The 18674-nt window shown below is 59.6% G+C and overlaps 1 protein-coding gene across 2 annotated transcripts; it reads right to left on the bottom strand.

Moving 5' to 3' along the window:
• Positions 1-4969: 4969 nt before the first annotated feature.
• PTPN9 (protein tyrosine phosphatase non-receptor type 9) lies at positions 4970-16814 on the bottom strand. 2 transcript variants are annotated; one of them, XM_061447275.1, is made up of 13 exons: positions 16441-16814; positions 12359-12502; positions 11498-11587; positions 11302-11426; positions 10515-10620; positions 9833-9943; positions 8809-9137; positions 8370-8463; positions 8193-8262; positions 7743-7821; positions 7344-7494; positions 7050-7257; positions 4970-6465 (listed from the first exon to the last, which is right to left on the bottom strand). In XM_061447275.1, the coding sequence occupies exons 1-13, from the start codon at positions 16471-16473 to the stop codon at positions 6239-6241; spliced, it is 1767 nt and encodes a 588-aa protein (XP_061303259.1). In that variant the 5' UTR covers positions 16474-16814; the 3' UTR covers positions 4970-6238. The 2 variants fall into 2 exon arrangements, with proteins under 2 accessions (XP_061303259.1, XP_061303260.1); XM_061447276.1 differs by lacking the exon at positions 16441-16814 and adding an exon at positions 14713-15173.
• Between the last annotated feature and the right edge of the window lie 1860 nt (positions 16815-18674).

Here is an 18674-nt window from a genome sequence, read left to right as displayed (position 1 = left end):
CCCCTCTTTTGTGGAATGTTTACATCGGCGCGCGCGGAAACCATTACCCCCCCTCCCCACTCACGGAACGGGGGCACGTGCTCGCCGACAAGACCCCCCCCTCCTCCTCCTCACCTCCCGCCGCCGTTCGGTGAGGAGGAGGAGGGGGGGGTCTTGTCGGCGGCTCCCGGTGAAGCGGAAAGCGGCGGCTCCCGGTAAAGGCAACAGAGGCTGCGCCCCCTTTTGTCCCCCCCCCAACCCATTCACTTCCGGGATGGCAGCGCCCCCTGCGGGGCGGGCTGCTTACACGTGTGTGGGGGGGGGGTAACACGCACGCACGCACCGGAGAGAAGGGGAGGGGGGAGCCAGGCCCGCGCAACGCCCCGCAGCCAATAGGAACTAGGGGGCGTGGCCTAAGCGGACACCCCCCCCTCTCCCCCCCCCCGCCCCTCCCGCCGGTGGCCGTTGGTGCGCGCGTTACCTCAGCGGCTTCTTCCCGCCGCCGTGAGGGAGCGGGCGGGCTAAAGCGGCTCGTACCGACCGTTAACGGTGAACTCGATGGCAGTGAAGGAGGGGGGAGCTCCCGGTGTCTTCCCCGTGTCCCCCCCCCGCTTCCTCTCCGCCGCCGTAGCGAGCGTCACGGCCGTACCGCCCACCGCGGTTGGGGCGGCGGAGGGAGAGGCCTCACGGAGGAAGGGTGGAAGAGGGTGATCCCCCGGGCCTTGCACACAGCCGGTGCTGAACGCGGGATGGGGTTGGTTTTTAATGTAATTCTGATTCTTTATTATTGTTAACCACATGGAGTTCAACAAGGCCAAGTGCAAGGTCCTACGATTGGGGCAATCCCAAGCTACAGGCTCTGTGGAGAAGTGGTTCAGAGCCACCTGAGGAGCAGGACTTGGGGGTTTCGAGTGAGAAGATCACCATGGCCTAGTTTCAGGTGTGCTTGAGCCCAGGACAACCCCCCGTGTGCTGGGCTGCACCCCTAGAGCGTGAGCAGCAGCTCAGGGAGGGGATCCTGCCCCTCTGCTGTGCTCTGGGGAGACCCCCTCCAGCACTATGTGCAGTGCTGGGGTCCTCAGCATAAGGACATGGAGCTGTTGGAGCAAGTCCAGAGGAGGCCATGAGGATGATCAGGGGCTGAAGCACCTCCTGTATGAGCTGAGACCATTGTAGCTGTTCAGCCTGGAGAAGAGAATCTGTGTGGAGACCTCAGAGCAGCTGCCAGTGTCTGAAGGGGGCTACAAGGATGCTGGAGAGGAACTCTTCATCAGGGACTGTAGGGACAGGACAAGGGCGATGGCTTTAACCTGCCAGAGAGGAGACTGAGATGAACTCTTAGGCAGAAGCTCTTCCCTGTGAGGGTGCTGAGGCGCTGGCACAGGGTGCCCAGAGAAGCTGTGGCTGCCCCATCCCTGGCAGTGTTCAAGGCCAGGTTGGACACAGGGGCTTGGAGCAAGGTGCTCTTAGTGGAAGGTGTCCCTGCCTGCATGAGCAGCTTTTCCAACACAAACCAGGCTGGGATTCTATTATTATTTTTTTCCTCGCAGCATTTACACAGTTGTGGAGGGAGTTGCACAGGCACCAGCCCCTGCTGCCTGGAGAAGCCTGGCCTGGCCTGGTCACACTCCAGAGGGAGGAAATAAAGCTGCACACACTCCACACATCTCGCTCACCTCTTTGGCTAGGAGCTGCAGCTCAGTTTAGGTGCTGGAAAGTCTGTGACTGGAGGTGCTTGACCCTGCAGGGGGGCTGCTGTGCCACCATGGAGCAGGCATAGGAAGCTGGTGGTGAGGAGGCCTGAGAAATGAAGCACTCCAGAGCCAGGCTGTTTCCACACTCCCAGGACCAATTACAAGCACTGGAGTAATGGTCATTAGCGAGGCAGTGCACATCCGGCCAAGAAACCCAGGAAGCCAAGTGAAACAGGTGGGCACAGGGATGGCATCGCCACTTTGGAATCTCCCTTTAAATCCCATCTGCAGCCTCTTTGCATTTCATGCTGGGGCTTGTTGAGGTTTAGGACATCCCCACTGTGACTTTTGCTGGCAGTGATTGATCCCCATCCCGGGGGTGCTCCAGGGAAAAGTTGATGCTGCAGGCAGGGCAAAGCAAATCTCCTCCCGCCCCTCTCCAAGCAGTTCAAAGCTTCATTCCCAGTAACACTTGGCTGTCCGCATGAAGTGGCCGTTTCCACAGAAATCCCAGTGCCAAGCAGGACCTGCTGGCACAGGGAGGAGGAGGGGATGGAACAAACCCTCGTGTTGTGCAGAAGCACTGAAAACACCAGCTTTGACAAGAAACACAGCCTTGGTAATAGTCGGGGGGGGGGGGGGGGGGGGAGTGTTTGGGTTGTTTTCCCATGGAAAATGCTTACAACCCTTTCCTCCGCCTCCAGCACAGATGGGATCTTGTCCCTCCTTGCAGGGAGCTGCTGAGGTCTACGACAGCGTATTCCAGCAATTCCCATTCAGAGCCAGTGTTTTCCCATTCAGAGCCAGTGTTTTCCCCTTCCACTGTGCTGCCCAAAGGCAGCCAAGGGAATCCTCTGTCTGTCTCTGCTGTCATTTGCCTGTTGAAGGCCTCTGGGCCAGTTACAAACCCTCCAACCCTCCAGTTTAAAGTCCAACCCCACCGACTGCTGCTCTTATCACAAGAAGAGTTGAAAAGGGAAACATTCTAAAAGGCAAAAAAGAAAAATTAAGCTTAAAATAAATATATATTAACATGAACCTGAAGTGCCTTTTGATTAAACAGCCTCCTTTACAGTGGTGCCTGGTGTTCTGCCATAATGCTGACGGGCAGGCAGAACATGGGTCTTTTGGAAATGCTCTGGTTCTCCGTGCCTTCATCACACAGAATTCAGCTAAAAGGCACAACTGCCTTTACCCTTGCACACAGAGTGGGGCTGGGTGGGATTCCAAAGCCTGGGAAAGGGAGACAGGGGCTAGGGGTGCCCGTGGGACACAGGGCACAATCTAAAGCTGGGCTGTGGTCCTAGCACCTTGCTGAAAGCCCAAGGAGAGCTACTGCTCACAGCACAGGCCTGAAAATGAGACGCAAACACCCCCTTCCTGAATCATGGAATCGCTGAATCAACGAGGTTGCAAAAGCCCTTTAAGCTCCTCCAGTCCAACCATTGCCCAGCACTGCCAAGGCCACCACTAACCCACGGCACTGAGGCCTCATCTCCACGCTGTCTGAACACTTGCAGGGACGGTGACTGCAGCCCTGCCCTGGGCAGCCTGTTGCAATGCCTGAGCACCCTTTGGGGAAGGAATTGTTCCTCAGCTCCATCTAAACCTGCCCTGGTGCAGCTTGAGGCTGTTTCCTCTTGTCCCATCCCTTGTTCCTTGGGAGCAGAGCCCAGCCCCTCCTGGCTCCATCCTCCTGTCAGGCAGTTGCAGGGAGCGATCAGGTCCCCCCTGAGCCTTTTCTTCTCCAGACTGAACCCCCCAGGTCCCTCAGCCATTCCCCATCACACTTGTGCTCCAGGCCCTGCACCAGCTCTGCTGCCCTGCTCTGGATTTCCTGCACATGTGCCAACAGGAAAGCCCAGCTGGGTGAAGAAAGGGTGCTGGGATCCTTCTTCCCAGGGATGAGGAGCTCCCTTGGATGCTGGAGCTGCCCTGCAACAGGGACTGGGAGGGAAACTCCAGGCCAACCCAAGTTGGAGGAGCTGCTTTGCAGGTCAGGCCGATGCTGCTTGAGGAGCACAGCAGGAAGGAGACCCCCCCCCAGCTGAAACAAAGCAGCTCCACAGGCAGGACATGCACAGCACCAGGAGTACTCAAATCCCACCCAGCCATGGCACTGGCGCATGCACCCCTCCAAGACAGACACGCTGCTGCTGCCACCAGTCCTTTTCCAGCCATCCCACCCATGCTTTGGCCCCAGTTTGGCATGGCCAAGTCTGACACAGCTTGCAGGCTTCCCCTTCTGCCAATCCCAGAAAGGCCTCCTTGGCTTCTGCTCACTCCAGCTGAGCAAACACAGATGCTTCTCTTCCCACCTATCTGTGAGCCTGCTCGGGGACATGTGCTCTCCTGCTGGCTCTAGGGCTTAATTTGCACCAGCCACCTTCTTTCTTCCCTTCCCTGAAGCCTCAGGCTGTGGCTGCTGCTCCAGGACTGGCATTGCTCATACCCAAAGGCACTGGGGCAGGCTGTCACCCCTGGAGCTCATAGGCAGCTCAGCCACGTTCCCCTCCAGCTCTGCCCATACGGTATTGTGCCCTCACCCCCAAATCCAGCAGCCAAATGCTGCTGCCACCATTTGAATACTCCCAAAAGCAGGAAGACAATGGATGCTGCCCAGAGCATGGCAGTAACTGAAGAAATAATACCAGGAATGCCCAACACCTCCATTCCTTTAATCTTTGCTTCCATGCCTTGAGTGATACCTGTAGCATCACAACGCTGTTCAAATCAGCAGCTGCCCATCCTTTTTGACAGCGTGGCCAGTGGCCCCGCTTGCTCGGCCCCTCCATTCAGGGCATTGCCTTTCCAGCTAGGCCCTGGGTTTTCCTCACAGGCAGAGGTTTGGTGTCCTGGATGGCTCATCAGGGTGGCACTTTCTGAGGAATTATTAGTAAAAATGAATGGAAGGAAGGTGGAGAAAGGGACTACACAAAGAAGCAGCATCTCCAAAGAGCCTGCTGCTTGAAGGACGAAAGGAGAGGATGCTCTGGGGCATGAGAAGAGCGGTAGGAGCATGGAGGGGGGGCTTGTTCCTTCCCTCCTGCCCTTATCCTGCCTGCCCAAGGACACTGCCTGCAGCCTGCTTATCTCCCATGGGGCCTCACCCAGGACCAGGGCCTGAGCCCTCCAGCCCCATGCAAATCCCACCCCATGTTCCCCAAAGTGCTATGAGGCTGTGGCAGGGCTGTGTGTCCCCAGGGATGGGACCAGCTTGATTTTGGGAACCACAAAGCCCTCCACTCCCCTCCCTCTCCTCTCCTGCCCTAGACTGACTCCACAAGAGCCAAAAGGCCTGGTCACTGGTAGTATATTTATAGGTCGATACAAATCAAATCAAAACCAAACCCAAAAAGTAACAATAACAAAAACATTTCTCTGAATGAGAGCAAAACAGGAACATTTACAAATAACTTCTGGCTCTGGCTTGGATCAAGTTAATGTTAAATAAAAAAAACAAAAAACAAAAAACAACCAAACAAAACCCCAACCCCCGCCCCCCCCCCCGATTATAAAAAAATAAGAATATACACATTCAAAGAGCTTATTACAGTATAAAGGCCCAAGGTGCAGGCGCTGAGGCCCCAGCTCCCCGGCCCTCGGTTGTCACCTCTCCAGGGCTCAGGCTCTTTGTGCTCAGCGCTTTTCCAGCCCGTGACTCACCACAGGGCTGGGTTCCCACTGCCGGCAACCTGGAGAGCCGGTCGGTCCCCATGCATCCCTCTCTCTGTCCCCATCACCTCGTACCTAGTGACGCCCCAAGGGGCACGGGACGCCGGTGAGCCAACCCACAGCCAATGGCCTCCAGACCCTCCTCCCAGGAGCACAGTCTCCCAGCGGGAGGTGAGGATGGGGAAGACGAGAGAAGGGAAGCAGGGGATGCTGTCGAGCAACCCCATGGGGTACCAGGTCCCAGCGCTGCCCGTGGGGAGCAGGGGAGGCAGGAAAGGGGGAAACAAAGGAAGACAAGATAGAGCCAGGCCCAAACTCACCGCTCCAGGGATCACAGCGGGGAGAGGGCAGGACAGGAGGGCCCCACGGGAGCTGTGAGAACGGGTGCTTGTATATATGTATCTATATAATAGCCGGGGACGGGCACAGCGTGGATATATTATATACACACATACATACAGACACACAGACGTAGTGGCAGGTAAGACTGAAGTAGGTGCCTCTTCCTAAGCCCCCAGCAGGGGCAGGACTGGAAATACATTTCCTAGGGCTTTACAAAGCCCCTCTTAGATACATTTTAGATGGTCCCACCAAAACAATATATCAAACAAAAGAAGAACACAACTCGAAGAGAAGAAAAACCACCTCCCCAAGCAACCAGCCAACCACCCACCCAACACAAACACCGTGGGGAGGAGCGAGAGCCTCTTCCCGCGCCATCCTCTGCCCCCAGTGAGCGACAGCCACCGCTTGGGTTGATAAGGCACAGTTTGACAGCAGTGCTAATGGTCACGGATGGGCAGTGCCTGCTGCTGGTGGGCAGCTGCCTGCACACTGCTGCGTCCCGGTGGGCGCAGAGGCGGCTCTGGCAGCCCTGGGTCCTGTGGGTCTCAGTGTCCCGGTGAGCTCTTGTCCGGGGCGGGCCGGCTGTGGTTGGCGAGCAGGAGCCCCTCGCGCTGGGCGTGCTCCAGGATGGCCGTGTAACAGAAGTAATACTGCTCGGGGGTCTGGATGCTGAAGGCGCGCTGGGTCCGCATTCGCAGCACCGTCTGGTAGATGTTGAGCGTGCCCACGTCCTGCAGCTGCGACAGGCAAATGTCCAGCGCACAGAAGGTACCTGGGGATGGCAACGGGGATGGTGTCAGCCACCAAAGAGACATTGCAGCCTCTTGGGAGAATCAGAGAGGGGCAGTGGTGGCCATCAGCACACCCAGCACCTTCCTATGTGATGCCATGGGCATCAGAAGCCAGCAACTAGTGCCCAAGAATGCTGGGCTGGGTCAGCCTGGACAAGAGGAGGCTCCTTAAGGGGAGACCTGAGAGCAGCTCCAGTGCCTAAAGGGGCTCCAGGAAACCCGGAGAGGGGCTTGGGACAAGGGATGTAGGGACAGGCCAAGGGGAATGGCTTTAACCTGCCAGAGGGGAGACTGAGATGAGCTCTTAGGCAGAAGCTCTTCCCTGGGAGGGTGCTGAGGCGCTGGCACTGGGTGCCCAGAGGAGCTGTGGCTGCCCCATCCCTGGCAGTGTTCAAGGCCAGGTTGGACACAGGGGCTTGGAGCAAGCTGCTCTAGTGGAAGGTGTCCCTGCCTGTGGCAGGGATTTGGAGCTGGTTGAGCTTTAAGGTCCCTTTCAACACAAACCAGGCTGGGATTCTGCGATTCTCCTGGGGCCACCAAATCCTCATCCCCGCTACCCCATTACCTGTCCTGCCGATGCCAGCACTGCAGTGCACCACGACTGGGGGTCCTCCCGGGTGACCCTTGAAGCGAGGTCCCAGGGCACTGACTGCCACCCGCTGCTGCTGCTTCACAGCCCCCAGGAAGTCAATGAGGGTGGCAGCAGAGGAGGGGACGCCGTAATCCGGCCAGCTCAGGTACTGGAAGTGGGACACGAGCCGCCGCTCCCTGGTCTGGGGGCAAGCAGTGGGGTTACACCCTCTCCCCTGGCCATGGAGGACTCCCGGTGTCCCCCTGCCAGGCTGCTGCAGCCACGCACCTCTGAGCTGTGGATCTCCAGGATGGTTTTCTTGTAGTGGCTGAGGTTCTCCACGCCCAGGTTGGTGATGGTCAGCGCCCCAAAGCACACTTTTGTGTCCTTCTCCAGGGGCCAGTACTGCCCACACTTCCTCCTGCCTCCCTCCTCCAGCCTGGGAGCAGCACAAGGATAAGCTGGTGAAGTCCTCCTCGCCTTACTTAGGGACATGTTCCATGCCACCCCCCTTTGGTCCCCACATGGGCTGAATGGCCTATTCCTGATGTGATGCCCCCACCCTGCAGGGCTCTGGCTGGCACCACGGCTGCAGGGTCACTGCAGGGAGTGCAGCGCTACCCATCCAGCATCAGAAATGCTCCTTTTGCCAAGGAAACCTGAACTGTGCCCCCCATGTGCACTCACCGTGTCGTCATCACGATCACCAGGACATTCTGCTCCCACACCATGCGCCAGAAGTCACCATAGGTATTTTCCAGAGGCCCTGCAGGGACACCACACGCATCAAGCCTCTTTGCCCAGTAGCCCCTTGCCCCCAACCAGAGCCCTTTCTCATGGGGACAACCCCAGTGTGGATCCACCAACCCTGCCTGGAGCTGCAAGCGACTGCCCCCTGCTCCAGCACCAAATCCCTATGGCTCAGCCCTGATCCCCCCTTCTCTGCTCCCTGCTGCTTCATCCCTGGGCAGATGGGACCCAGAGAGGGCCAAATCCACCCAGAGAGAAGGGGACTTGCTGGGCAGTGCCCTGCTCCCGGGATGTTCCCCACTGTGGCTGGTGACTGATGCTGGGCAGGGAGGTGAAGCCCATTCATGCATCAGGAGCAAAATGACCCCTTGGTGGCTTGCGCCGTACCCTGAGTCCCAATGTAAGCGTTCCTCTGCTTGTAGCCATCCATGAAGCTCGCGTTGATGTAGTCAGTCAGCTGCAGGGACAAAAGCATGCGCAGCATGAGCCCCCTGGAGCTCCATGGCCGGGATGGGGGGACAGCCAGGATGGGGGGACCCCAAATTCCCATCCCCACCGGCTCACCTCTGGGTGGCTGTATGGCTTCGCCAGCTTGACTCGGGTTTGGTCCAGGCAGGGCACGTCCCCGTACCGGTTCTTCTCCTGGTTGTAGGGTGCCCTGGGAGGCAGGGGAGAGGAGAGGGAAGTAGGGATGCTTTCTAGGCAGGGAAGGAAAGGGAACACCTCTCCCTCCACACAAGCCTTCAGTGCCTGTAGCCTGGGCTCTGCTGCCATCAGCTGGCCAAAGCCTCGGGAAGCAGAGTCCCAGCCACGTCCTTGTCCCTGCTGTCCCCCTGTGGCTGCAACAGCCACAAAACGGGCTCGCAGCGTCGCTAGGCTGGGGCTCTCCATGGCTAACACAGAGCAGCGCACCTCAAAGAGGCAGCGGGAGCAGAGGGAGAGGGTCCCAGTGTTCTGCTGCAAGAGAGGGGTCCCCCCAATGGGCTGCTTGCCCCCAACTCACAAAGAGCACACAAAGGTGCCCGCGGGGCTCCTGCGCCGAATGTCTTCGTACTCTTCATAGATGCCGCGTTTCTGCTTGTGGCTGACGTGGTCCAGCAGCTCCTGCAGCGTCACAGACTTGGGCCCGGGGACGTGGACGGAGCCGTTGTCTTTGGGGGCCGCCAGCGGCACCAGGATGAGCTCGTCCAGGGGGTCGGGGTGCCCGTTCTGCTGCGGCAGGAACCGGCAGTTCCAGCTCAGAGGGTCCAGTCTGAGGGACCCCCCCAGGTACTCGGGGAGGCATTCCCGGGGCAGGTGCTCCTTCAGCTCCGACATCTTCACCATCTGCACCTGCGGGCAGAGAGGGAAGCACAGGGGTGACTCCAAGAAGGATGGAGAGGGTTTGCTGGGGAAGGGGACAGAGATCACAACAGCCTGGACCAGTTCCCATGGACCCCAATCAGCATTGGGGTCTTCCCCCTTCCTCCTCTGCCTTGGAAGGGGACCTGAGAGGACATCAGTGGGGGGACAAGGGCTGTCCCCACCTCACGTTCCCAGGGTGGGAGTCCACATGGACACCCAGCTCCACATTTCTGAGCTCCTACCCAAAGCAGAGGGGCAAAGTCCCGCCCAGGGAGGTATCAGCCTGGAGCTGGGCTCTATCAGCACCGTTGATGCTGAGGATGCTGGTTCAGGTGGGTTTGCCTTTGCCAGGTAGGGTCTGAGCACAGGTATTGAAAGTTCCCTTTCTCCTGTGTGCTCAGCAGAGGTTTCCTTTCCCTTTAATCCTTTACCATTGCCTCCACTTGCTGCTGCTGGCAGCCTCCCCACAAGGAAAGAAACCAAAGGCAACTTCCAAAGCTACTTGCTGAAAACACCAAAGCAGGTTGGCTCCTACAGAGGAGGCCGAGGGAGCCTCTGTTTCCCATGGATTTGAGCTCAGCGGATGGAGCCGAGGGGCACAGGGTGCTTACGCCATCCTGTCCCAAAAGGAAACCAGCCCCAGCCCTCCCCAAGGGTCCCGTGCTGGGGGTCCCCAAGCTCACCCGCTCCCGCAGCTTCTCCTTGAGCAGCAGGCTGATGATGGAGTAGGGCACACGGAACCACATGGGTGCTCCCACGATGAAAACCTTCTTGAGCCGGGCCGGGAAGGCTCCCTGCAGGCAGGAGGGGGTCAGAGCCACGCTGTGGGGTAGGAACCAGCCCCTCTCCATGCTCTGACAGCGTGTGGGGGCACGTCCCAGCAGAGGTGATACCAAAGAGACCCCAAAGCAGCAATGCCACATCTGAAGCACATCTTTTTCCCATAGGAAATCAAATGATTTCCATGGAATTAGGCAGGATAAGGGATTGGCTCTGCAGGGGAGCCAGGGTTTGCTCAGAGCGCACACCCTGGCCAGTATTTGCTGTTATTTCTTCCTTCCAGCGAAGGGAGGAGGCACCAAATGCCAGCACGACTGGAGAATAATTTGCATCTGTTTTCCCAACAGTGCTGCCAGCAGCTGCGGGAGGAATTCCAGCCGGGACAGCTGAGCCCTCCCAGCCATGGGATACTGCAGCATGGCTGGGTCTGGCTCCCAGCGCCTTCCTGAGCCCTATGGGGTTGGTGCTCCTCGGCCGAGACATGGTCAGCATGGTCCAGGGTGGAAATCCACACCAAACCCACAGCACTTCATGTACTCATTGAGCAAAGCCATCCCCAGACACCAGGTCAACCCTCACCATTACCTTGAGCAGGTTGAGGATCTTCTTGCTGAGGTCCAGCTCAAAGTTGGTGTACTGCGAGCCTGCCATGTCGTAGATGAACACCAGCCCATTCCTCTGCGTTTCGAAGCTGAGAGAGGGCAAAGACCAACATCAACCCCATCACATCCAACGGCTCGGCTCCTGCACGAGCAGTTCTAGCCCTGCCCTCCACTTGCTGACTCCAAAAAATCCCCTTTGTGCTTCCAGGACCCAGCCTCACTTCTGCATTTCCCAGCTGCTCCACCACCTCTTCCTAGAACCCTTATTTAAGCCTTGGCTTGTGCCTTAAGCCTGTCTCAGGCACACCACCCGTGATGAGTATGTTCAAAAACAGAAAGAGCCCAGCAGGATAAATGGGACATCCTGGCATTGTATTTCTGGCAGGGCTCACATTACCCGTGGTGGGGCTGCTGCTCCCCAGCCAAAGCCTGCAGGAACCAGGGGCTCTGCTGAACTGGAGCCTGGACGTGGGCAGGGAAAGGCTGGAAAGAGCCTGCTGCAGGGCTGGCGGGGGCTTTGTTCCCCTGCTCAACGCCCCCATGGGGATGCCTGGCTTGACTTCAACCCAGGGGAAGACACAGGACGCTGTGAGCCCTTCTCTCCCCTAACTATAGATGCGAAACGCAGAGGCCCATGGACGCAGGAATTCATGTTCATGGGAAAGGTGGCACATCTCTTCCCAGCGAAGCCTTTTGGAGGGGTTTCACCAAGCCCTCAGCAAGCAGCAGCACCTCCCCTCACCCCCGGGACGTGCAACCCGCAGGCTCACCTCTCCACCGCTCGGTCCAGCAGGTAGAAGAGCGCCTGGAGCACCACGTGCTGCACGCTCTTGCTGGGGTGATGCAGCTTGGCTGTGAAGAGGGCGATGGAGGCTCCCGAGGGGTCCCGCACGCTCTGGAGAGGGAACAGGGTCAGGCTACCGCCGGTACCAGAGGGTAACTCGGGGAGGGGGGACCCCAACCTACCAGGATGGTGAACTTGCCACTGAGCAGCTCCGAGCGCAGCGGCTCCTCGTGCGGCTTCAGCTTCACGATGCCCTCCTTCAGCCGCGTCTCCTGCGGGCAGGGAGCCGGTGTGACCCACCTTCACATCCCTATGGGGCACCCGCCCCCCCAGGGGAAGCCTCTGCTCCATGGCCCCATTTTCAAGCATAAGCAAAACCAGGATGGGAAAGGTATTAGGTGTGCGTATATATCTTTTATCTATGGGGAGATGCTCTGCAGCATCACACACACTGTTCTCAGTGGAGGGGATCAGGGTCACCAAGATCTCCATAGTGATCGCCATGGCTGGAATAGGATTTTTCAAGCCAGATAAAACTCATAAGGGAGTGGAAAGAAGAAGACAAAAACAGACTGAGAAAACTAGGGGCCAGGCTGAGGAAGCTGGGGCTGTTCAGCCTGGAGAAGAGAGTCTGTGTGGAGACCTCAGAGCAGCTGCCAGTGTCTGAAGGGGGCTACAAGGATGCTGGAGAGGAACTCTTCATCAGGGACTGTAGGGACAGGACAAGGGCAATGGCTTTAACCTGCCAGAGAGGAGACTGAGATGAGCTCTTAGGCAGAAGCTCTTCCCTGTGAGGGTGCTGAGGCGCTGGCACAGGGTGCCCAGAGAAGCTGTGGCTGCCCCATCCCTGGCAGTGCTCAAGGCCAGGTTGGACACAGGGGCTTGGAGCAAGCTGCTCTAGTGGAAGGTGTCCCTGCCCGTGGCAGGAGTTGGAGCTGGAGGAGCTTTAAGGTCCCTTCAACCCAAACCAGTCTGGGATCCTAAGGGGAGGGACATCCCTGGGATTAGAGATCCCTCGCAGAGCTGAAGCCCTCCCCGCTTACCCGGTAGGAGTGGAAGAGCTCGATGGCCCGCAGGACGTCAAACTTGCGGGCCATGAGGAACTTGACGGCCACGTTCCAGGAGAGCGGGGACACATTGTACTGGCCCGTCCACTTGTTGATCTCCTCCAGGAACTGCTTGGTTGCCTGCAGGAGAGACGAGGGGTGTGCAGCGGGATGGGGAGCAGTGCCCCGGGAGCATCCCTGGGCACGGTGTGAGCTACACGGTCCTCAGTGCATGGGCAGGGGGTGAGCATGGCTCAGCAAACTCAGCAGCTCCTCTGGGTGAAGCTGGGAGCTCTACAGCAAGTACTGGGAAAGGAAGATGGAGATGGAGCAATGCCAGCGTGGCGAAGGGAGCCAGTGGGAGGGTGCTGGCATTGGGAAAACAGGCACGGGGCTGGGGGAGACTCATGGGAGGGAGAGGGGGAGCGGAAGGAGGGTTTTACAGGCAGCAAACTCCTGTTCAGACACAGCAGCCCCAGCGCAGAGGGAATCCATCACCCAACAATGGCCCCCAGGGCTGCAGCTCTGCTGTGGGGCAGCAACCGTGGCCATGTGAAGGTGGGTAACAAGGGCTGGTGCTTTGACATGCTCAGGACACAGACCAGCTCACCCAGTAAGGCCAGTTTCACATGGCCATAGGAGACCAGGCGAGAAGGGCTCAGTGCACAGTCCTAGGGTGCTTCTGCTGCTCCCCACAGCCCCGTAATACACTAGGGCCATCCTGCACAAGCACCCTTCCCTCCCCAAGCACCCCAAATCAGGAGATACCAAGACAGAAACTTTTCCAACCCCAGCACTGATGGAGCAAAGTCACAAAATGAATCTTCAACCTCCCAGCAGGCCTCCAAGCCCCAAATGCCAGCAAAATAACCCTAAAATGTATTAATCTGGAATGCAGCATTTGCAAGGTGGGCTCGGGGTTTCTGAACCTTCTGTGCTAATGGAAGCATCTTCCCTTTGTGCTGCGTATTGAGCCCCTGCGCTGAACAGGAGACCTGAGGGGGATCATGTACCCCTCAAAGGATGCAGGCAGGATGGAGGGAGTCCCCGGAACACCCCGCTCCCATCCAGGCACCCCCCAAAGTGGAGGGGTTCCATCCTCACGAGAGCAGAGGATGCCATGACAGGCACAAGGGGAGGAGGAGGAGGGACAGCGAGCATCGAAGGCTGGCTCCGGGCGCAGGCAGGCGGCAGTGTTGGATGTCAGGCACGGAGTTACTGGAGCCATTGAGCCAGAAAAGCTCTCGGCATTAATGACTTCCGACCGGAGGAAGCCGAGGGCTGGGGTTTATCGGCGGAGCAAGGCTGGCGGGGGCAGCGAGCCCCACTCATGACATGAGCCAAAGGAGCCCGGCTCATCCGAGGGATTGCATTCCCAGCATCGGAACAGACCGGTTCCAAAGGGATACAGGCTCATCCGGCTGTGGGAAGTTGCTAAGGAACAGCCCAGACCCCCGGCACATCGCAGCCAGGAGCTCCCTAACTTGTATCAGAGTCTGGGCAAGCACCAGCCAGGAGCAACCTGAAAGAGAATCTCCATAGCCTGGCTCTCAGCCCTCCCTTTGCCAGTGGGATTGGTCCCCACTTCTCTGCAGTAGTGGGGGACAGGGGACTGGGTAAAGTGGGGCACCAAGGAGACAGAGCATCCAACAACCCCTCCCAGCCAGTGCCTGGCAGGAGCCATTCCTGGGAGCTGCACTGATGGGGCACCTTTATCTTCATGGCTCCATCTCCAGCAGCCTCTGCTTTGACAAAACGAAATCAGCTCTTTTACGGACCAGATTTCCGACCATTTCCCCTCTGTTGAAGTGGGATAGGAAAATAAAGGGATCTATACAGAAACCACCTTCAGCCTTAACACAACACACACATCATGTGTATGTATATGTATATGTATATGTATATATCCTATCCATAAGCGAAGATGAAGAATGGATCCCCAGCTTTGCCAGGGAGTCCCCCACCTGCCCAAAAGCTGGGCTACAGATGCAAACCCAAACCAACAGCAGAGATCCTCCCTCCCCAGCATGGCACAGGGATGCCAGGCACATTCCCTCTGCCCTCAGACCAACACCAGAGCCAACACCACAGCTGGAGATGGGAAAGACACCCTGAGATGATGGGAAGGATGCCCCGAGGGGCTCAGTGGCAGCGGCAAGAGGATGCGCTGTGTGATTCAGTGTCTCCTTCCTCAGCATCCAACCCACCACGCTGCACGCAATCCCACTTCCAGTATCCAATTCAAGGGATGTCGGGTTGTTTGCAAGGAGGGAGCTCCGCAAAAACAAGCGCTGGTTTGGCAGCCATGAATTCCAGCTTTCTCCAGGAACAAAACAACATCCCGAGCTTACCAGTGCCGACACTCAACAGCAGGCGAGCGTTAGCCAGCCGAGCACCAACACCAGCTCCACTGGCTCCCACCATCGTTTGTGTCCCCATCCCATATGGATTCTGAGAGGTGTGGAGCCGAGCACAGGGTCTGGCTCGGGGGTGGCAGCAGGAAGCAGGGGTGACACGGCCCGCGGCCGGGCGCTTTGAACAATGCTGCTCTATGGAGCGCTGGCGTCATCCGCGTCCCCGCTGCGCCAGGGCAGGGTGGTGACAAAGCCACTGCTATGGAACATGGGGCTCTTCAAACCCACCCTCCTCCTTCAGTACCGGGGGAGGAATAACTCCTGTAACATGGCAGATGGGCTAAAACCCCCCGAGGAACACCCGCTTGGTCCCTCTGGGATAGGCTGGGAACTGCGGAGATCCTATAGAGCAGGACACAACCCAAGGCTGGCAGGGAGAGGAGAGTGGTGAATTCACCCCAGGCTTGCTGTTGGTAATGGGGGAGAATGGAGCAAGCAGAGGAAATCCCCATGATCCCAAGGACGACAAGAAGGTGGCAGGAAGGGGATGGCCCATCCCCAGCCAGCACTTACCCATGACAAGAAAGAAACTGACACTATTTTAGCTTCCAAGACACAGAGGCCAGCACCAGGGGCAGCCTTCCCCCACCCCAGCCTGATGATCCAGACCTGGAGCCCTTATTGCAAATACCCCTTCATCTTCTTCATCCACTATTCCTACACAAACCAAACACTCCGGACACCAGCTCTCAATGCAAACCAAACCAAACCGATCCTCCCTGCCACAGCAGGGGCTTCCAGAGCCATGTCTGCTGGAAGCTTTGCCCTCTCTGCAATGCAGAACACAAATCAAGGGCACCCCCAGGGACACGGGGCACAAACACCCCCACCTCCTGCAGGTTCGATTACCCTGGAGGTAGGCTCTGGGAGCGGTGCTGATAAGAGGGAGGTGTGGTGGAGGAGAAAGCCTGGGAGTGCTGCGTTTCCCAAGCATGGGCTGCAGGATGGACTCATCCAGCTGTGGCTGAGGGGGGCAATGGGGGTTTGGGGAACCCCCCTATGGACAAGATGGATGTTTTAAAGGAGAAAAGCAACCAACCCAACCCAAAAGCGACCACCTGGTCCCTTTCCCCTTTGCACTGCAGCCTCAAGGTGGCTGATGCGACCACCTGAGGGGAGCCTGGCTTCGGGGAAGCCTCCGCATCCCGGTCCAGCGGGCTCGGGGTGCGGGTGCAGAGCTCACAGTGGGCACCGCTGGTGATGGGGGCACACAGAGGAGGGGGGGAGCCGGGCGCTGCCGTCTCCATCCCATGCTCCCCGCTTGGCTCCGTGGAGCCGAGCAACATCCTCCCGCGGTGACGCAAGGGCCGGCGGAGGAAGCCGGGACGTCACGGGAGGCCTGGGGCGTGGGAAGCGCGTGCACACGCAGCCCCGCTCCAGGCTGCCCCCCGGCCCCACCGGCGGGGGGGGGCTCCCCGCTACCGGGGGTGCGGGACCCCAGCGCCCTGCGTGCCCCGGCAAGGGCCCTGCGCAGGCCTTTGGGTGTGAGGGGAGCCCTGAGCGACTGGGGGTGCTGTGCGGGGATGTCCGGAGAGGGGTGGGGGCTTTGTAGATGGGGTTTTCCTTAGGGAGAACCGCCCCACTGGGAAAAAAACACCGGGCACGGGAGCAGCGCACGGGGTCCTGCCCGGCCCGGGCCCGAGCCCCAGCCCGGCGGGGACCTACCTGCTCCTCCTCGGCGCTGAGCTCCGCGGCCATGCTGCGCGGCCCCGCTGTGCCCCGGGCCGGGCCGGGCCGGGCCGTGCCGAGCAGAGCCGGGCTAAGCGGCGGGCGCCCCGGCGGAGCCCATCCCCGGGGACCGGCGGCGCTGCTGGCACCGGCCCCTCCCGGCCACCGCAGGCTGGGCGAGGGCGGCTCCGCCCCGGGGTCCCCACCGAAAGTGCCCCAAGATCCGAGCTGAGCCCCGAGACACCGGTAACAAACGGCGCTGTCCGCGGCCCCCCGGGAAGTTCCGCTGGCCCCAGGGAAGCGCCGCTCGGCTGGGCCGGGCCGGGCTCAGCTCCCGCTCCGCTCTGCCCCGGTGGGGGCGGCGGCAGGAAGCGCCCACAGCCCCCTCCTCTCCTCCTCTTCCTCCTCCTCCTCCCTCAGCCCGGCCCCGGCGGGAGGAGGCGGGGGCCCGGAAGCCGTTCCCGGCGGGGAGCTGGGGGCCGGCACCTCCGCCATGGCCCTGCCCGGGCTCGGTTCGGCTCTGCCCGGGGTGGGGGGGGCACCGCGTTCCCCGGCACCCCCAGCGTCAGCTGCAGCCGCTAAGATGGTGGCGGGTGGCTCCGGCAGCCATCCTCCGCAGCCCGTGGAGCGGCGGCTCTGCCCTCCGCGGGGCCCCACGGCCATCCCTTCAGCCCTGGGTGCGCGCTGTTCTGTGTGAGCGTGACCCCGGGCCGGGGCTCCGGCCCCCCGGGGCACCCACAGCCTCGCCTCTCCCTCCTGCCCTTCCCGGCAGCAGCGTCCTCCCTTGCCAGCGCTGGATGCTCGCAGCGCTCCCCCGGCGCAGGACGGGCCGCGGCCGGGATTTCCAGCTGTTTCCTCACTCTTCCCTCCCCTGCGATCCCGAAACTGCGCTCCCCGGCTGGGCACAGATGCCGGGGTGGGGAGTGCTGAGGGTCTGCGGGGAAGGAGCAGGGTCCTGCGCCCCACCAAAGCCCAGGCCCTGGGATCAGGGGACGTTGTTCACCCGAGGAGGACTGTGGTGGCAACACAGCCGCAGTTAAAGCCCTCGGGGGGGTGACCCCACGTCTGTTCCTGCTGAAGCTGCTGCCCCTTCCCGTTGGGAGCCGGGCAGGGAGCAGCTGGGAGCGGGATCGCGCCCAGCACATAGAACAGTCACAGCAACAACCGGCGCCGGGCCCGGTGACTTCCGTTTAACACCCTCTCTCCAAACACAGCCTGGCGTTTCCAACAGGAATTATAAGGCAAATATTTATTTCTCCAGCCCCAGCTCCTGCTTTTAAAAGGGAAACTATGCAGCATCATCTGGAGCCGGCGGGAAGCTCCGGTTGCTTCGCTCTTGCTCCCCTCCATCCATCAGAGCATGCAGCAGAAGTCAGCCCCCCCTCTTCAGCTGGGTTCTCTCCCCTTCCCACTCCATTCCGGAGGTTGCAGGACCTTGAACAGTTGCTGCAGGGCAGCGGTAACCGGAGCTGCAGCTTTCTCTTGCCCTGAGGGATGCGCAGAGCTGACATCCAGATGCCCACCTCCGGCTTTAATTGCCTGAATGGAAGGAAAACTCTGCTGCCAGGAGGCTGGATGCGGGCTCCCGGCATCCAGGGCTCTCCCTGCCAGCCAAAGGATGGGGGGAACCAGCAGCCTGGGGAGGACAAGGCAGCCCAGATGTTTGTCCTCCCAGGCCAGCGGCTTTATTAAATCACACTAAACCTTCATCAAATAAGCAGCCGTTCAGAGCCTGCAGCACGCTCGGCCGCATCCGCACGCTGCAGAGCTGAGGGGCTGCTTCCTCCCCGCCGGAGCAGGGGGAGTGAGGCCAGTTCCTGCTGCCCGCTGGTCTAATCAATAGCGGCTGCACGGTCAGCGCGCAGGCAGCCCACACGCTTGGCACGGGAACAAGCCTTTTTCTGGGAAAGCCAGGGGTGGGAGGGCAGGATACAAGTGCCCCCGCTATCTGCAGGCAGCCAGCCCCACGCGCCCTATCTCTGCCTGGATGCAGGCCCTCCTCCGGGGCAGTTTCATGGATGAGAGGGCTGTGTTTAGCTTGGTGTTTCACTCCATAGCAAGAGGGTTTGCAGCTCCCTCTGGAAAACAACCTGTGGATATGGAGGACGATTTTTTCCTCCCTGCTAAAACTAGGGAGAGGCAGCAGCTGGTGCTCGCAAAGTGGGCTTGGCCCGAGCCAAGAGGGACGGTGGAGAATGGAACCCACAGGAGCATTTCCTCTGCTCCAGTGA

The sequence above is a fragment of the Pezoporus flaviventris genome, unplaced genomic scaffold (genome assembly GCF_033815535.1).
Source record: "Pezoporus flaviventris isolate CSIRO_AGI_PZ_B2104156 unplaced genomic scaffold, CSIRO_AGI_Pfla_v1 ptg000006l, whole genome shotgun sequence".
Taxonomy (NCBI): Eukaryota; Metazoa; Chordata; class Aves; order Psittaciformes; family Psittacidae; genus Pezoporus; species Pezoporus flaviventris.
Note: the sequence above shows the minus strand (reverse complement) of the source record. Positions and strands in the feature narration are given on the sequence as shown.